At 44.0% G+C, this 20331-nt stretch overlaps 1 protein-coding gene across 2 annotated transcripts in view; it reads right to left on the reverse strand.

Moving 5' to 3' along the window:
• CFAP47 (cilia and flagella associated protein 47) overlaps nt 1-20331 on the reverse strand; it is an 816247-nt gene that overhangs the window by 113966 nt on the left and 681950 nt on the right. For both annotated transcript variants that reach the window (XM_077296700.1, XM_077296701.1), the window contains exon 59: nt 447-606. In XM_077296700.1, coding sequence (XP_077152815.1) covers nt 447-606 — 160 coding nt within the window. The remainder of the gene's footprint in view (nt 1-446; nt 607-20331) is intronic.

The raw sequence follows: 20331 nt of genomic DNA on the forward strand, positions 1-20331 counted from the left end.
AAGGAGCCATGCATACAAGGATGGGGATAAGGAGCCATGCATACAAGGATGGGGATGAGTAACCATGCATACAAGGATGGGGATGAGGAACCATGCATACCAGGCTAGGGATGAGGGGACAATGCATACCCAGCTTATACATGACTCAATAAGTTTTCCCAGTTTTTTGTGGCAAAATTAGGCGCCTTGGCTTATACACGAGTATATACAGTATATATATTTTTTTGCCTAAAATATAAATTAAATGTGTTATCTTTAACTTTAGGCCTTTTAGAGATCATTTTAATATTCAACTCACTTAGCTGTTCACAATAACAGTAATTTTGACGAGAGGTGCCCAAACCTTTACATGCCACTATATCTATTCCCATCTTCTTTAGCTTACATGTAAAGACTTCTATTGCGTTTGCTTGTTTTATATAAATGTTCAATTTCACAGAATTTACCTTTTTAGTTCTGTACTCAAATCTTCAATATCATCATGTTCCCAGCTGCCTCCATTTGCTTTTACCATGTGTACGACCACCAAAGCTTCATAGAGTTTCATAGTATCAGGGGCAAAAAGTACTGGGATATCCAATTTTTCCTTTGCAGATAAAGCAATGCCTAAACACAATAAATGTCAAGTAAATGCCATACATTTAGAAAGTAAAAGTATTATTTTATTAATTATAATTATTTTATTATTTCAATTATTAAATGTACATAACAAACACGATCTAATTATTAGAGAAAACCTATTCTGCCCAAATGTGCCAAACTTGCCAAAAGGATACTTTATTGGCAAGTATCTCACCCATCATAGGCCATGAACAGGTATATTTTATACAGCATTACCATTTTCAGTTATATACTATTTTCACATCTTGTGTGCACCCCATACATAGTGTGAAAAACGTCTTATTTCTATGGATAAACTACAAAAGCTTGTATAACGGCATGAACCCTTTAACCATAAATAACCACTTTTACTGCAGATGATGTAAACCTCTACATTCTTTATGAATCCATATCAGTTCATTATTATAAAAATCTATATTCTCGTTGTCAGTCCGTTATAAGTATGCATTAACGGTTTGATACAATCAAATCTTTATAAACAGGAAGGTAAGAACAGTCAAAATGTGTATCAGAACAATGCCGGCTCCATCTCATTAATCTTGTTCTATGAGGAAATAGAACGTTGAACATTTTTTGACAAAAGGAAAATGAAATTGCCTTCTTTTCAAGTACAATTGGAATTTTAGACAAGTCTGAATTAGGTCTGAGTTATCTTTGATCAGGTGTGACAGATAATTAGATTTTGACTATTCTTATATTGCAATTTATCTAATATATAATTGCCTAGAATACTACTTCCTGCAAATTGTGCCAACTTCCGTGGCTTTGTCCGGAGCTAATGTCCGGAGATAATGTCCGGAGCTAATGTCCGGAGATAATGTCCGGAGCTAATGTCCGGAGATAAGTGACGTCACCAGTGTCCTACACCCAGGCAGAGCACAGGGGCCCCAGGCAGCATATGGGGCCCCAGGCAGAGCACAGTGGCCCCAGGCAGAGCACAGGGGCCCCAGGCAGCATATGGGGCCACAGGCAGAGCACAGTGGTCCCAGGCAGAGCACAGGGGCCCCAGGCAGCCTATGGGGCCCCAGGCAGAGCACAGTGGCCCCAGGCAGAGCACAGGGGCCCCAGGCAGCATTTGGGGCCCCAGGCAGAGCACAGGGGCCCCAAACAGCATATGGGGCCCCAGGCAGAGCACAGTGGCCCCAGGCAGAGCACAGGGGCCCCAGGCAGAACATGGGGCCCCAGGCAGAGCACAGGGGCCCCAGGCAGAGCACAGGGGCCCCAGGCAGCATATGGGGCCCCAGGCAGAGCACAAGGGCCCCAGGCAGAGCACAGGGGCCCCAGGCAGAGCACAGGGGCCCCAGGCAGCATATGGGGCCCCAGGCAGAGCACAGGGGCCCCAGGCAGAACATGGGGCCCCAGGCAGAGCACAGGGGCCCCAGGCAGAGCACAGGGGCCCCAGGCAGCATATGCGGCCCCAGGCAGAGCACAGGGGCCCCAGGCAGCATATGGGACCCCAGGCAGAGCACAGGGGCCCCAGGCAGCATATGGGGCCCCAGGCAGAGCACAGGGGCCCCAGGCAGAACATGGGGCCCCAGGCAGAGCACAGGGGCCCCAGGCAGAGCACAGGGGTCCCAGGCAGCATATGGGGCCCCAGGCAGAGCACAGGGGCCCCAGGCAGCATATGGGGCCCCAGGCAGAGCACAGTGGCCCCAGGCAGCATATGGGGCCCCAGGCAGAGCACAGTGGCCCCAGGCAGAGCACAGGGGCCCCAGGCAGCATATGGGGCCCCAGGCAGAGCACAGTGGTCCCAGGCAGAGAACAGGGGCCCCAGGCAGCTTATGGGGCCCCAGGCAGAGCACAGTGGCCCCAGGCAGAACATGGGGCCCCAGGCAGAGCACAGGGGCCCCAGGCAGAGCACAGGGGCCCCAGGCAGCATATGGGGCCCCAGACAGAGCACAGGGGCCCCAGGCAGCATATGGGGCCCCAGACAGAGCACAGGGGCCCCAGGCAGCATATGGGGCCCCAGGCAGAGCACAGTGGTCCCAGGCAGAGCACAGGGGCCCCAGGCAGCCTATGGGGCCCCAGGCAGAGCACAGTGGCCCCAGGCAGAACATGGGGCCCCAGGCAGAGCACAGGGGCCCCAGGCAGAGCACAGGGGCCCCAGGCAGCCTATGGGGCCCCAGGCAGAGCACAGTGATCCCAGGCAGAGCACAGGGGCCCCAGGCAGCATTTGGGGCCCCAGGCAGAGCACAGGGGCCCCAAACAGCATATGGGGCCCCAGGCAGAGCACAGTGGCCCCAGGCAGAGCACAGGGGCCCCAGGCAGAACATGGGGCCCCAGGCAGAGCACAGTGATCCCAGGCAGAGCACAGGAGCCCCAGGCAGCCTATGGGGCCCCAGGCAGAGCACAGGGGCCCCAGGCAGCATATGGGGCCCCAGGCAGAGCACAGGGGCCCCAGGCAGCATATGGGGCCCCAGGCAGAGCACAGTGGCCCCAGGCAGAGCACAGGGGCCCCACGCAGAACATGGGGCCCCAGGCAGAGCACAGGGGCCCCAGGCAGCATATGGGGCCCCAGGCAGAGCACAGGGGCCCCAGGCAGCATATGGGGCCCCAGGCAGAGCACAGCGATATTTTGGACCACTGTGCGGTGTTTCAGACCCCCTGTGTGATGTCTGGGGCCCTGTTCTTAAGTATATTAAAGATTAAAGTAAAGTATATTAAAGTATATTATAGATCAAATTTGACACGTTTATGAGCACCATTGAGTGATATACTCAAGAATGACATAATTTTTCAACATTTTATGGTTTCAAACTGTAAACACTCAGAGTTTTTTTTACTTCAACCAGAAAACCTTAACGGTTCATAAAAAACTTGACTGTTCAGTATATGATAAAAGTCATATTATTCTGAATCTTTAACTTATAAAGATACCTTTACATGGGGTGATTATTGGTTCCAGAGAGGCTTTCGGCCGATAATCGTACACATGGCTGGTGACAGGACAATACAATATAAACGTTCAAAGGTAAACACTGATAACATTAAAATCTAATATATAATTGCCTAGAATACTACTTCCCGCAATTTGTGCCAACTTCCGTGGCTTTGTCCGGAGATAATGTCCGGAGATAAGTGACGTCACCAGCGTCCTACACCCGCTCAGGGTGGACAAAGATATATGCCTTCGTGGTGCGCGGCACTTTTCTGATTGGTTGCCGCCTGCCGCGAGCGACCAATCAGAAATGTGCCGTACTGTCAAGAATTGTCAAGAGCTGGTGAGTGCAGCCATTTTTTGTTCTTTCTTACTATTATTTATTAATTGTATTATTCTTACATTTGAATAAATAAAGTATATATGGATTCTAGACTCCCGATTCTTTAGAATCGGGCTGCCATCTAGTTTATTATAATTAAATGCAAACTCAGATACTGAAATACAGGGAATTCATTGTCTCTCTGGTTAAAAGTTATTTAGGCTATATTAACAGACATATGACTGCCTCATAAGAAGTTGCCATCATAACTGTATTATAATGTTAGCAAGAAGCAGGAGTAACAGCTCATTCAGATATCAGTTTTTCTCACATGCGTTTTACCAGTGTTTTTCACGGATGCAACTAATTCCTAGAATGGATTATGGAGCTGTTCACATGTCCATATATTTCTTTGGACCAAGTGGTCTACAAAAAATTTCCAAGACATGATCGATTTTCATACATCTCTCACTGACTGGTTGATAGAAGTTGGAAAACCTCCATCAGCTTGTTTGGGTTCTTTTGCATATGAGAAAAACTGATGAAACTCTGATGGTAAAAACTGATACAGTAACCAAACCAATGATCCGAAACACTGATGACAATTTGACCACTTTTTGCGTATGAGAAAAATCACTGATGTCTGAATGAGCTCTTCGATGGAAGCAAGTATGGATGCTGGATCAACCTAGAGGTGTAACCACTGCACGCATAATAGCACAATGGCACCCCATGCTATTTGAGTTCCATGACTGTTCTCATCCACTTTGAATAAGTATTGTGCTTTCCAAAAATCTTGGGCACAGGTTATTGGATGCTACATCTGTATTTAGGAATTGTTCATAGTCAGTGACCAAGGAGACAAATGGATTTACATAGAACCTTTGGTTCTTACAAAAAAAAATGGTGAAAAACTCTATGCAATGTTCCCTCAGAAGACAAAGGGCATTCTTTCCCTCTGGAATAAAAAAAGATTCACTATCCAGAGGCAAAAAACATTCTTACCATGAGAATTATTAATCTATTGAATAGTCAGCATAAGGAGCTCATCACTGAGGTAATTGTTGATGACTTCAGAAAAAAACTTAGATGATTTCTTAGAAGAAAATAATCTAATGGATACAATTTTTGGTCTGAATATTGATACAGTCTAGCTGGATCAGGAAGGCAAATTTGCTCTTTTAGGTCATATCGGTTCATGTATTAAGTCACTTTTTTTTGCTATAGAGGAAGCAAATGTCTAACATTTTTATCCATACCTCTTCCCTTCATTCTTATCCTGTCCAATCCATTTGTCTTTTATCAACTGTACTATGTAGGCAACTATGTATCAGAATGGCTGCCGGTAACACAGTTGTCTGTCATATTAACCCCTTCACCCCCAAGGGTGGTTTGCACGTTAATGACCGGGCCAATTTTTACAATTCTGACCACTGTCCCTTTATGAGGCTATAACTCTGGAACGCTTTGACGGATCTTGGCGATTCTGACATTGTTTTCTCGTGACATATTGTACTTCATGATAGTGGTAAAATTTATTCGATATAACTTGCGTTTATTTGTGAAAAAAATGGAAATTTGGCGAAAATTTTGAAAATTTTGCAATTTTCCAACTTTGAATTTTTATGCCCTTAAATCACAGACATATGTCACGCAAAATACTTAATAAGTAACATTTCCCACATGTCTACTTTACATCAGTACAATTTTGGAACCAAAATTTTTTTTTGTGACGGAGTTATAAGGGTTAAAAGTTGACCAGCAATTTCTCATTTTTACAACACCATTTTTTTTTAGGGACCACATCTCATTTGAAGTCATTTTGAGGGGTCTATATGATAGAAAATACTCAAGTGTGACACCATTCTAAAAACTGCACCCCTCAAGGTGCTCAAAACCACATTCAAGAAGTTTATTAACCCTTCAGGTGTTTCACAGGAATTTTTGGAATGTTTAAATAAAAATGAACATTTAACTTTTTTTCACACACAATTTATTTCAGCTCCAATTTGTTTTATTTTACCAAGGGTAACAGGAGAAAATGGACCCCCAAAGTTGTTGTACAATTTGTCCTGAGTACGCTGATACCCCATATGTGAGGGTAAACCACTGTTTGGGCGTATGGCAGAGCTCGGAAGGGAAGGAGCGCCATTTGACTTTTCAATGCAAAATTGACTGGAATTGAGATGGGACGCCATGTTGCGTTTGGAGAGCCCCTGATGTGCCTAAACACAGAAACCCCCTACAAGTGACACCATTTTGGAAAGTAGACCCCCTAAGGAACTTATCTAGATGTGTGGTGAGCACTTTGACCCACCAAGTGCTTCACAGAAGTTTATAATGAAGAGCCGTAAAAATAAAAAATCATATTTTTTCACAAAAATGATCTTTTTGCCCCCAATTTTTTATTTTCCCAAGGGTAAGAGAAGAAATTGGACCCCAAAAAATGTTGTGCAATTTGTCCTGAGTACGATGATACCCCATATGTGGGTGTAAACCATTGTTTGGGCGCATGGCAGAGCTTGGAAGGGAAGGAGCGCCATTTGACTTTTCAATGCAAAATTGACTGGAATTGAGATGGGACGCCATGTTGCGTTTGGAGAGCCCCTGATGTGCCTAAACATTGAAACTCCCTACAAGTGACACCATTTTGGAAAGTAGACCCCCTAAGGAACTTATCTAGATGTGTGGTGAGCACTTTGACCCACCAAGTGCTTCACAGAAGTTTATAATGCAGAGCCGTAAAAATAAAAAATCATATTTTTTCACAAAAATGATCTTTTTGCCCCCAATTTTTTATTTTCCCAAGGGTAAGAGAAGAAATTGGACCCCAAAAAATGTTGTGCAATTTGTCCTGAGTACGATGATACCCCATATGTGGGTGTAAACCATTGTTTGGGCGCATGGCAGAGCTTGGAAGGGAAGGAGCGCCATTTGACTTTTCAATGCAAAATTGACTGGAATTGAGATGGGACGCCATGTTGCGTTTGGAGAGCCACTGATGTGCCTAAACATTGAAACTCCCTACAAGTGACACCATTTTGGAAAGTAGACCCCCTAAGGAACTTATCTAGATGTGTTTTGAGAGCTTTGAACCCCCAAGTGTTTCACTACAGATTATAACGCAGAGCCGTGAAAATAATTTTTATTTTTTTTCTCAAAAATGATTTTTTAGCACCCAGCTTTGTATTTTTACAAGGGTAACAGAATAAATTGGACCCCAAAATTTGTTTTCCAATTTGTCCTGAGTACGCTGATACCCCATATGTGGGGGGGAACCACTGTTTGGGCGCATGACAGAGCTCGGAAGGGAAGGAGCGCCATTTGGAATGCAGACTTAAATGGATTGGTCAGCAGCCGTCACGTTGCATTTGCAGAGCCCCTGATGTACCCAAACAGTACAAACCCCCCACAAGTGACCCCATATTGGAAACTAGACCTCCCAAGGAACTTATCTAGATGTGTTTTGAGAACTTTGAACCCCCAAGTGTTTCACTAAAGTTTATAGCGCAAAGCCGTGAAAATAAAAATTATTATTTTTTTCACAAAAAGTTGTTGTTCAATTTGTCCCGAGTACGCTGATAACACATATGTTGGGGTAAACCCCTTTTTGGGCGCACGGGAGAGCTCGGAAGGGAAGGAGCACTGTTTTACTTTTTCAACGCAGAATTGGCTGGAATTGAGATTGGACGCCATGTCGCGCTTGGAGAGCCCCTGATGTGCCTGGACAGTGGAAACTCCCCAATTCTACCTGAAACCCTAACCCAAACACACCCCTAACCCTAATCCCAACGGTAACCCTAACCACACCCCTAGCCCTGACACACCCATAATTCTAATCCCAACCCTAATCCAAACGTAAATGTAATCCAAACCCTAACTTTAGCCCCAACCCTAACTTTAGCCCCAACCCTAACTTTACCTCCAACCCTAGCCCTAACCCTAACCCTACCCCTAACCCTAACCCTAAACGTGACTGAAATACGTGGCACTGAAATACGTGGCACTGAAATACGTGGCACTGAAATACGTGGCACTGAAATACGTGGCACTGAAATACGTGATACGTGGCACTTAAATACGTGGCACTGAAACACGTGGCACTGAAATACGTGATACGTGGCACTGAAATACGTGGCACTGAAATACGTGGCACTGAAATACGTGGCACTGAAATACGTGATACGTGGCACTTAAATACGTGGTACTGAAACACGTGGCACTGAAATACGTGATACGTGGCACTGAAATACGTGGCACTGAAATACGTGGCACTGAAATACGTGGCACTGAAATATGTGATACGTGGCACTTAAATACGTGGCACTGAAATACGTGGCACTGAAATACGTGGCACTTAAATACGTGGCACTTAAATACGTGGCACTGAAATACGTGGCACTGAAATACGTGGCACTTAAATACGTGGCACTGAAATACGTGGCACTGAAATACGTGGCACTGAAATACGTGGCACTGAAATACGTGGCACTGAAATATGTGATACGTGGCACTTAAATACATGGCACTGAAACACGTGGCACTGAAATACGTGATACGTGGCACTGAAATACGTGGCACTGAAATACGTGGCACTGAAATACGTGGCACTGAAATACGTGGCACTATGACTGTCAGAAAATGTTCATTAAACGGTTAGGGGTGAGGTTAGGGGTAGAGTTAGGGTTAGGGTTTGGATCCCTTTATCACCTTGATGGTGGTGGGTGGCTTTTCAGTGTGTTTTCTGTTTTTTTTCGATAAAAATGCATGCGTTTTTAACGCAAACAAACGCATGTGCTTAAAAACGCAAGAAAATACTGCAGGTTGTATTTCTGAAAATGAACGCATGCAGAAAAAAAACGCATGCGTTTGAAAACGCGACCAAACGCGTACAAAAAAAACGCATGCGTTTTCAATGTTAAATATAGGGAAAAAACGCATGCGTTTTTTTGTGCAAAAAACGCTGCAGACAAAAACGCAAGTGTGAAACCAGCGACGCTTTTTATAGCAAAAAAGTTTTTGCGTCTCCACATTTTGAGACCTATAATTTTTCCACATTTTGCTCCACAGAGTCATGTGAGGTCTTGTTTTTTGCGGGACGAGTTGACGTTTTTATTGGTAACATTTTCGGACACGTGACCATTTTTGATCGCTTTTTATTCCGATTTTTGTGAGGCAGAATGACCAAAAACCAGCTATTCATGAATTTCTTTTGGGAGAGGCGTTTATACCGTTCCGCGTTTGGTAAAATTGATAAAGCATTTTTATTCGTCGGGTCAGTATGATTACAGCGATATCTCATTTATATCATTTTTTTTATGTTTTGGCGCTTTTATACGATAAAAACTAAAATATAGAAAAAATAATTATTTTGGTATCGCTTTATTCTCAGGACTATAACTTTTTTATTTTTTTGCTGATGATGCTGTATGGCGGTTTGTTTTTTGCGGGACAAGATGACGTTTTCAGCGGTACCATGGATATTTATATCAGTCTTTTTGATCGCGTGTTATTCCACTTTTTGATCGGCGGTATGGTAATAAAGCGTTGTTTTTTGCCTCGTTTTTTTTTTTTTTTCTTACGGTGTTTACTGAAGGGGTTAACTAGTGGGGCAGTTTTATAGGTTGGGTCGTTACGGACGCGGCGATACTAAATATGTGTACTTTTATTGTTTAGTTTTTTTTATTTAGATAAAGAAATGTATTTATGGGAATAATATATATATTTTTTTATTATTTATTTAGGATTTTTTTTTTTTTTTTTTTGCACATGTGGAAAATTTTTTTTTTTACTTTTTTACTTTGTCCCAGGGGGGGACATCACAGATCATTGATCTGGCAGTGTGCACAGCACTCTGCCAGATCGACGATCTGCTGTGCAGGGCTGCAGGCTTACCAGCGCCTGCTCTGAGCAGACACTCGGTAAGCCACCTCCTTCCCTGCAGGACCCGGATGCCGCGGCCATCTTGGATCCGGGACCTGCAGCCAGGAAGAAGGTAGGAGACCCTCGCAGCAACGCGATCACATCGCGTTGCTCCGGGGGTCTCAGGGAAGCCCGCAGGGAGCCCTCTCCCTGCGCGATGCTTCCCTATACCGCCGGTACACTGCGATCATGTTTGATCGCGGTGTGCCGGGGGTTAATGTGCCGGGGGCGGTCCGTGACCGCTCCTGGCACATAGTGCCGGATGTCAGCTGCGATATGCAGCTGACACCCGGCCGCGATCGGCCGCGCTCCCCCCGTGAGCGCCGCTGATCGGTGATGACGTACTATCCCGTCGGCGGTCATACGGGCCCACCCCACCTCGACGGGATAGTACGTCTGATGTCAGGAAGGGGTTAAAGAAGTAGTCTGTGATGAATTTTAATCCTTTATTTACATAATTTCCAGATAGTAGTATCCCACATAAAAGATCTTGTATAGTTAGAGTATTTTATATATGTTAAATCAATGTAAATTACTCTTAAACACTTACAGATATGATTACTCAGAGTGTAAAAAGAAAGCGAGGAGCTTGACAATTCATAACATATTTTTGTCACATTAAGCCACCAATATCTCACAAAGCCAATGTTATTGCCTCTACTCTGACTTTAAAGCGAACCTGTCACCCCCAAAATCGATGGTGAGGTAAGCTCACCGGCATCAGGGGCTTATCTACAGCATTCTGTAATGCTGTAGATAAGCCGCCGATGTTACCTGAAAGAGTAGAAAAAGACATTAGATTATACTCACCCAGGGGCGGTCCCGCTGCGATGGGCGTCTCAGGTCCGCTCCGGCGCCTCCCATCTTCATTCCATGACGTCCTCTTCTGGTCTTCACACCGCTTCTCCGGCGCAGGCGTACTTTGTCTGCCCTGTTGAGGGCAGAGCAAAGTACTGCAGTGCGCAGGCGCCGGTAAGGTCAGAGAGGCCCGGCGCCTGCGCACTGCAGTACTTTGCTCTGCCCTCAACAGGGCAGACAAAGTACGCCTGCGCCGAAGCCGCAGTGTGAAGACCAGAAGAGGACGTCATGGAATGAAGATGGGAGGCGCCGGAGCGGACCTGAGACACCCATTTGACCGCGGACCAGCAGCGGGACCGCCCAGGTGAGTATATTATAACCTCTTTTTCTCCTCTTTCAGGTAACATCGGCGGCTTATCTATAGCATTACAGAATGCTGTAGATAAGCCCCTGATGCCGGTGAGCTTATCTCACCATCAATTTTGGGGGTGACAGGTTCCCTTTAAGAAGTTTAGGAAAAGCACTAATCATCTTTTGTTTATTTTGCATTCAAAATAAGTATTTTTCTCACCGCAGGACATTGAGGAAAAGATTACAAAAGCAAGTCATATGCAGAATTTACAAGAACATAAAATTAACTTTACAGGAAATAGAAGCCTTTAGATGTAATTTAGATGTAATTTATGTTTTTTTTTCTAAAGTTCTCTATAAATCAAGCAGTTGGATTAAAGAAAAAAAGGAGCATAAAAAGAAAATCTAAAATGAAATTGAAGTAATGTTTTTGGAATTGCACATACTTCTTCCTACTAAATTGGAAAGATGATCTTATTTTTTTAAGCACTAATGAGAACTGAAGTGTATATTTTATCCTTAGATTTTACAGCTGCTGTTTTAACAGTTAGAATGTTTTAGATATTTATTTAGTAGAATTGAGTGAATTAGTTTGATGTACTTTGATTTTTGTGTCGAATTTTTTCGCATCATAGAAAACCATACTGATCATACAGTTAATACACCCCATAATGATCAAGAAGTGGTTACAGATATAAAATAGTTTTAAAAAACAGCTTTATTTCAATTAAAGTTAAAAGAAATCACTCAAACAAGAACAGTAATATTAAGAAAAAAAAAGTGCCTCGAACCACCAAACACAAAGAGGAGGACAGCATAAAGCAGTATAAATAAATGCACAGGTGCATACATATTCACAGCTTAAGGTACCGTCACACTCAGCAACTTTGCAACGAGAACGACAACAATCCGTGACGTTGCAGCGTCCTGGATAGAGATCTCGTTGTGTTTGACACGCAGCAGCGATCTGGATCCCGCTGTGCCATCGCTGGTCGGAGCTAGAAGTCCAGAACTTTATTTCGTCGCTAGGTCGGCGTGTATCGTCATGTTTGACATCAAAAGCAACGACGCCAGCAATGCCAGACATGGAGCTAACAACCAGCGAGAACGAGAAGTGAGTTGCCGTTGCGTCACTGGATCGCTCCTGCATCGTTCTGGAGTTGCTGTGTTTGACATCTCTACAGCAACCTAAACAGCGACGCTCCAGCGATCTAGTTTAGGTCGGCTCATTGTCTAGATCGCCGCAGCGTCGCCGAGTGTGACGGTACCTTAAGTGTATCCTGTTCACAATCTGACAGGTTTCCTGATTGGGCTGATTTGTGGTCACAATATATGGAAAGGTTCACATATGAGGAATATAATCAAAGAACAGGTGCTAATGCAGGGAAAAAACCTTAATATCAGCCTAATAGTCGCACAAATATGAAAAGCAGCATGTGCAAATGAGGGTCCTCATTGGAGCCACTCACATAGAAAATGTATCCTTGCAGCCAGACAAATTAATAGTACCATATAGTGCTAAAGTGCTTGTGCATAATTGCAATGGTTAAGCTGCCAAGGACAATGTATCAACAATAAATAACACTGCTAGCAGCTATTGAAGCTGAGACTTATACAGAGCGGAATTTTCATTCTGACAATGACATCTGTTTCTATTCTGTCCCAAAGTCTCCTAAGTCACAGCACCCTGGGGGATGATGAACAGAATACACCAAAAAATCTTCTTACAATTGATATTTGGATGAAACAGTCAGCCTTTGTTCTTGGAAGACATTTTTCTGGAGAAGATGGATACACGATTCAATACCAATCTGTGTTGGAAGCTCTGTGAATTGAGGTGAGAGGGACAATGTCCATGGTAGTAGCATCCCAAGCAAGCCAGATCAAACCTTAAGGTCACAATCAGGTGAGGGAGGGGACAAGGAGAGCTGTCTATTTCACACACAGAGGCACCTGTAAGCTGAATCGTGGGTGATGAAGAAGTTGATGATGTTGGTCCTGTGTTAGACAAAACATAGGAACCAGACAGGACAAGGAACTTAGGTCCTCAGTGGAGAAGGTTGCTGTATCAGCGATAGACAGTGCAGGAGACGTGCATCACAAACATGCGATGCACGGTGAGTCATACGTGCAGGCTTCTCATGTGTAGCAGCTCTTTTCCAATTTGCAAAGTGCCATTATATGATTCTTTGCTATTTTGAAGACTCTGCAAGAGGAAAATAAGACATGGACATCCCAGCTATTAAAGATTAGGAGCTACGGCTGTTTATCAGCACATTAAGTGACATCTCCTGATAATTTGGCAAAGTCAAGCCAACAAGCACTTAGATTAGAGCAAGACTCAAGTTACCCCCCCTTTCTCACCATGCTCATCTTTCTATCAGCCATTCCATACCCCTATGTAGCACCTGTTGTCATAATCATTGTTATCCTCCTCCACTGCATGTTGTATTACGAGTGCACTTCCTCCTTATTCATTGCAATGGCAAATAACCAATTGTGGTTCAAGAAAACAACTGCACCCTCCCAATCAACCACTGGTTTGCCAAATACACTCACATCTTGTCAAGCTGCTGGTGATGCAGTCACTGCCTTAACAGCTTATTGATTCTACTGCTTCCTTTCGACAAGTGATAGCGTATGCTCAGACTCAATGGAAGACACCAAGCCTCATTATTTTTTCACAGAATGGGAAGCCTACTCTCTGTTTTGAAGAGCAGAAGGCAATTTTCTCCTTAGACTTGTCATTTAGCTCCAAAGTACACTGAGCTATTGATGTCTAGAGCAGGAACTATGGCCAAGGACAATATATGAGTTTCGCAGCTCATAAGGTGAATGTTTTTAGAGGCACCGATGCACCACCATATCTGAGAAATGTGGTGAAGCCTCCATGGCTGGGAGCTATGTTTGTTCCCAGGCAAGGGTTATTTATCATGTCCTACCCCTTCTTCAGGTCCTGGTCAACTTGCATTACCTCATCGTTAACAAGCACAGGACAAGCACATGAAACACAGTGACTTGATTCTTTCAGCTCATGCAAGGCAAAGTGGTGCAAAGCAGTTTTGCAGCTTGAAAACATAGAAGAAAAGAGCCACCCAGTGGAATTGTTGCTGCTATGTAACAAAAGGCAACTCGCCTGATGGCTGGCTCCCCATGAACTCCAACTTGGAATTGTGGTGAGCCCTATATTTTTGCTGTCATAGGCAAAATAAGCCATGCTTGATGCATGGCTCACATCCTGAATTTAATTGTGCAAGGTTTATGTTGTAAATACACATGTTTTAAAACAAAGGTCACTAGGGGCAGAAAAGTGTTAGCTCATTTCAATAAGCTCACAAAGGAATAAGGGTACCGTCACACAGTGGCATTTTTATCGCTACGACGGCACGATTCGTGACGTTCTAGCGATATCGTTACGATCTCGCAGTGTCTGACACGCTACTGCGATCAGGCACCCAGCTGAGAATCGTACGTCGTAGCACATCGTTTGAAACTTTCTTTCGTCGCTGGATCTCCCGCTGTCATCGCTGGATCGTTGTGTGTGACAGCGATCCAGCGATGCGTTCGCTGGTAACCAGGGTAAACATCGGGTTACTAAGCGCAGGGCCGCGCTTAGTAACCCGATGTTTACCGTGGTTACCAGCGTAAAAGTAAAAAAAAAAAAACCGTACATACTCACCATCTGATGTCCGTCAGGTCCCTTGCCGTCTGCTTTCCGCTCTGACTGTCTGCCGGCCGGAAAGTGAGAGCAGATCACAGCGGTGACGTCGCCGCTGCACTCTGCTCTCACTGTATGGCCGGATCTCAGTCAGAGCAGGAAGCAGACGGCAAGGGACCTGACGGACATCAGATGGTGAGTATGTACGGTTTTTTTTTTTTTACTTTTACGCTGGTAACCACGGTAAACATCGGGTTACTAAGCGCGGCCCTGCGCTTAGTAACCCGATGTTTACCCTGGTTACCCGGGGACTTCGGCATCGCTCCAGCGCCGTGATTGCAACGTGTGACCGCAGTCTACGACGCTGGAGCGATAATCATACGACGCTGCGACGTTACGAATCGTGCCGTCGTAGCGATGTAAATGGTACTGTGTGACGGTACCCTAAGTGGCAAAGCTCACACTTCTGGCTTTGCAAAAAAAAAGGCTTCCAGAACTTCATCTGGTTTTTGATCTGCTGGAAATCGACCCTGTGTATGTTGCAGTGTTTATATGAACAGCATAAAGAGGTGATGGACTACATCATGCACAGTCAAACTGAAGCGTGGGTTGAAATCAGACTTTAGCAGCTACTGGATGTGTGTTACCTACAGAAGCCATTTGAAGAGTTGACAACATTTGTAAGGATACATCTGAAATCAGCTATGTAATCCTGAAGATCTTATGTAATATTTTGTACGGGAAAAACACTCACGAGCATGCAAGAAAGGATTGGGGAAGAACAATTGATACCTGTTCAGTGCCACCCTCTATCTGTTGAGGACCCTCAAGATCCATGCCAAGTTTCTGATTTGGAGGAGGAGCAGATAGAAGTGGAGGAAGACAAAGACTTGATGCAAGCAGGGACTGAGCCAGTCAGCGGTAAAATGATATGGGACAGCAACAATATTGTTAACATTATGACATGATGTCAAAGTGATGACAATTGAAGTCACACTTTTAGACCATAAAATAATAATAATAATAATCTTTATTTTTATATAGCGCTAACATATTCCGCAGCACTTTATAGGTTGCACACATTATCATCGCTGTCCCCATTGAGGCTCACAATCTAAATTCCCTATCACTATGTCTTTGGAATGTGGGAGGAAACCGGAGTACCCGGAGGAAACCCACGCAAACACGGAGAGAACATACAAACTCTTTGCAGATGTTGTCCTTGGTGGGGTTTGAACCCAGGACTCCAGCGCTGCAAGGCTGCTGTGCTAACCACTGCGCCACCGTGCTGCCATCACTATGAAAGCAAAATGGGAGAATATTTTCCAGCTTCTGAAAGGGAGTATAATTTGGCTTACAAGGATAAGGTCTGTTACCTGCTCTTTGAAGATTTTGAAATTCAAATGCTTGCTGCCTGCATGACTGTCCAGCAAAACCCTCTATCATCCAGCCAGGCACAATGTTACCCACCCTGTGCCAGTATTAGGGTTACAGCAACAAGTAGCCAACATGTACGGCATATATTGACAGCATATTTGACTTGATAGACCAAAGTTTTCTCCCCATTGCGACAACCTGGCACACTTCAACAAATACAGATGCACTGTCTGAGCAGCCATTTTTGGTGGTACCTAGACTTTTTCCTTTCTCAGGAAGAAACCATGAGACATGATCCAATGAATTTCTGTGTCAACAAATTCGACCAATAGCAAGAACTGCCCCAGTTTACAATGAGAATATTTTAATGCCTATTCTCCGATATAATGTTAGAGAGGGTATTCAGTGTGATTGGTGGATTTGCCCCGCCAAAGCAGACCAAGTTATCTATCAAAAATGTGAAAAACCTAACATTTATCAAACTGAATCAGGCATAGATCAGTGCAAACATTCACTCCTGCTCCCAGTGCAGATGGACCAAACTCTGCTGGATATCCTTGTTAATCATGTCATCCATATTGTAGTACTGAAGCTGCCAAGGCTCCTGATGCTGGCCTTAAACTGCCAATCATCTTCTTGCCTGCCCCATCTTAACTCTCTACCGTGTTGTTCCAGCTGCAGCCACAGCACAGTCATGCCAGCCTCCTGGCTGCCCATTGTGTTTCATACTGCTAGACTTTACAGCTGCTTTTGGGACTCCTGTTCATAACTCCTGCTGCAGCCACTACTACCACAGTAACCACACTTCCCATTGCTGCCTTTGTATTTTATATTGCTGGACTGTACTACTGATTAGAAACACTCTCTTGTTTTTGAAAGCTCAAGAAACAGTTCTCAAAATAGGGCTAATTTTTAAAAAGGCTCGGTAACAATAAGCTATAACTTCTTCACATTCAAAACAGAACAACTGTTTTGTCTCCCAAAAGAAGGGCTTCATTTTTTACAGCTTGATAAAAATCCTTTGTAATTACCTACCATACAAAGGATTTGTGTGGATATCATCTGAGCTGCTGAACAAACGGAAATCCGGATGTATTGAAGAAAAGGAATGGTGGTGGTATATGTGTGTGGTATTTCCTGTGGAAGAAGTCACATAGAGACTTCAAAACGCATTCCTTTTCATCAATTCGTCCGGATTTCCATTTGTTCAGCAGCGTGGACAATATCCACAAAAATCCTTTGTATGGTTCCTGATATGGTATATCTATGATAGAATATGCACAAAATGAAAGTAGTGACATGAAATCACGCTCTAAATAATAAATTATTTGAATGATATTTAATTTAAAAATTATTAAAATATCTTAAGGTCACCAAGAGAAATTATATGATGAGAAGAAGCTAAAAAAGTGATAATTTACAGAAATAAATGGCCGCAGTTAAACTGGATATAAAAAATAATTACAGGACAATCATTGAAATATGATGAAAAATTTCTTATGCTTAATAATCTAAAAAAAATCTATTGAATACATAAAATATAATGTGATTGTAAAGTGCTACATAATAATAAAGTGCTAATAATGATATGCAAAGAAGCAATATTTCATTGGTGTTAATCAAGGGACCTATATGTATTTCCTCAATGTTAACTGAGTAGCAGACAATGTATCTCCATAAGAAGAATAACAACACAGAATGGGTATAGCTAACAAGGTATGTGTCACGGGTGTGTCAGGGATGACTGACTCTCATCATGGATCCAGCTGTAGAAGGTCTTTGCGATTAGCTCAAGCACCTTCTTGATTTTTGCATCTCTGTTGTGGAGTGATATCCCTCTCCCTTTAGGACCCAACGGTTACCTCCACCATCTTCTGCTAATTAGAACCTATATCAGGTGATTTTAGATCTGCCTGCGGGTCTCCACTCCCCACTTCCTTAGTGTTTGGGTCCCCCCTCTCTCTCCCTGTTGTTCTGCACTTACTTATCCTTCACCTAGTGTCACGTTAACACCAACCCTACACTTTTGTAAAAGAAAATAAAAAAACCTGACACATTTTTTTGTGTATGCTTTTTCGGTGTGGGCTTTTTTTTTCTTTTTCTGGGTTTATGGCTCCCGTTTCTGTGCTGGCAGAGCAGCTACAGAGGTTGTAACTGGAGGTGACCAACCTTCGTTCTGAGGTTCAGCAGCAGCGGCAGCGGCTGCAGACTCCTACTCTGGGGGACTCTGCAAGTAGGCCGGTCCAGCTGGAACACAAAATTGCCATCCTGGAGAGGTTTTCAGGAGGTAAGGACAGGTTTTTGTATTTAAGGAAGCATGTAAACTGTATTTTAAACTTTGTCCTTACTCCTCTATGATGATCCTGGACATATTACCTTGGCTGAATCCAGGATCCATCGCCTTCAGCAAGGGAATCGTTCAGCTGAGACTTACAGCTCTGAATTCCACAGGTGGGCAACCGATACCAAATGGCATGACTCGGCTCTTAGAAGCCAATTTTGTCAAGGTTTTACTGAAAGGTTAAGAGATGCTTTGGCAGTGTATGAAACTTCTGAGTCATTGGAGGCTGCCATGTCATTGGCTATACAGGTGGATACATGCCTGCGGGATAGAAGGGTAAGACCACCCTCTCCTGAGCCCTCTTTCCAGAACAATAGCCCTGTGTTGGGGAGAAGGTCCGGGGTGAACCTATACTTGTGAAGTTAGAGGAACCCATGCAGTTAGGAGGTGCTTCCGCATTGTATGTCTCTCCCAATATTCGCAAGCAAAAGGGCATGTGTTTTTCTGTGGGAGGAAGGGACATTTTATTGGGGCTTGTCCTTTGATTCCTAAGCAAAAAGAGACTTGATTAACCCTTGGAAGCCTTGAGTTTGATAATCAAGGGGTATGTTCATCTGCATCCTTTAATTCTTGGTTTGTCCTGACAGCAGAGGTGGTGCTGGAGAGCAGGACTGAGAAAGTTTGTAGACAGTGGAGCTGGAGTCAGTATAGTTGATGCTGAATTTGTTAGAACTCATGGGCTTGCTTGCTCTACCTTAGCTAAGCCTGTTCCTATTTTCGCCATCGACTCAGCACCACTTGCACAGAGAGCACTGACGGAGATTGTACATAACATAAGACTGAGGGTGGGGTCTTTTCATTATGAGGTAATTCCTTGTTATGTCCTGGAAGGTCTCCCCACTCATATTGTTCTGAGTTTACCCTGGTTGGTGGAGAATAAACTGACTGTGGATTGGCAAGCCAGAGAAAATGTGGAGTGGGGAGATTACTGTCATTATAACTGCCTAAACATTTCCCTTTCTGTGGTATCTATGCGGATCTTACCGGCGATTTTGTCTGGCTTTGAAGACATATTTTCTGAGAAGGGGTGTCAGGATTTGTCCCCCCCCCCATCGGGCATATGACTGTCCTATTAACCTGACTCCTGGAGCTAAACTACCTAAGTCCAGACTGTACAATCTGTCCGGTACTGAAAGACAAGCCATGAACGATTTTATTGCTGAGAATCTTGAGAAGGGACATATCAGACCTTCATCTTCACCCATGGCAGCAGGGTTCTTATTCGTGAAAAAGAAACACGTTGGTATCTGTCCCTATATAGATTTTCAAGAGTTGAATCTAATTACTATCCGAGATCCATATCCTCTTTGTCTGATTTCTGATTTATTCAATCAGGTGGTGGGAGCTAAGGTTTTCTCCAAGTTTGATTAAGGGGGCCTATAACCTGGTTCAAATGAGGGAAGGGGATGAATGGAAAATGGCGTTCAAAATCCCTCAGGGACATTTCAAGCGTCTGGTTATGCCTTTTGGTCTGATCAATGCACCAGTGATGTTCCAGCATTTCATATATTATATTTTCAATCATTTGGTAAGCAGGTTTGTGGTGGTCTACCTAGATGATATTTTGGTTTATTCACCTGATTTGGAGACACATCGGGGGCATGTGAGACAGGTGCTTCATATATTAAGGGATAATAAGCTTTTTGCCAAACTATAGAAATGTATTTTTGCCGTCCAGGAGGTGCAGTGTTTGGGGTACTGTTGTGAATTCCGCTCTTGGGCTCCCTCCTGTGGTTTTGAGTGGTATAGCTGCTTCTTGGATTCAGCATCAGCAGCTGCTTCCACTGATCGTCTTTTTGGCTCGGCTATTTTAGTCTGGCCTTATCCCTCAATCAATGCCAGTTGTCAATTGTTCCTGCTTGGAGTCACTGCTCTTTGGGATTTCCCTGACACTCAGTTCAGCAAAGATAAGTCCTTGCTTGTCCTTTTGCAGTCCACTTGTTGTGGACTTTATTGTTCAGCACATTCTATGTTTTGCTCATTTGTCCAGCTTATCAGTATGGATCTATTCAGCTAAGCTGGAAGCTCTGGGCAGCAGATTTTGCCCTCCACACCTTTAGTCA

This window comes from Ranitomeya variabilis, chromosome 3 (assembly GCF_051348905.1).
Source record: "Ranitomeya variabilis isolate aRanVar5 chromosome 3, aRanVar5.hap1, whole genome shotgun sequence".
NCBI classification, from domain to species: domain Eukaryota; kingdom Metazoa; phylum Chordata; class Amphibia; order Anura; family Dendrobatidae; genus Ranitomeya; species Ranitomeya variabilis.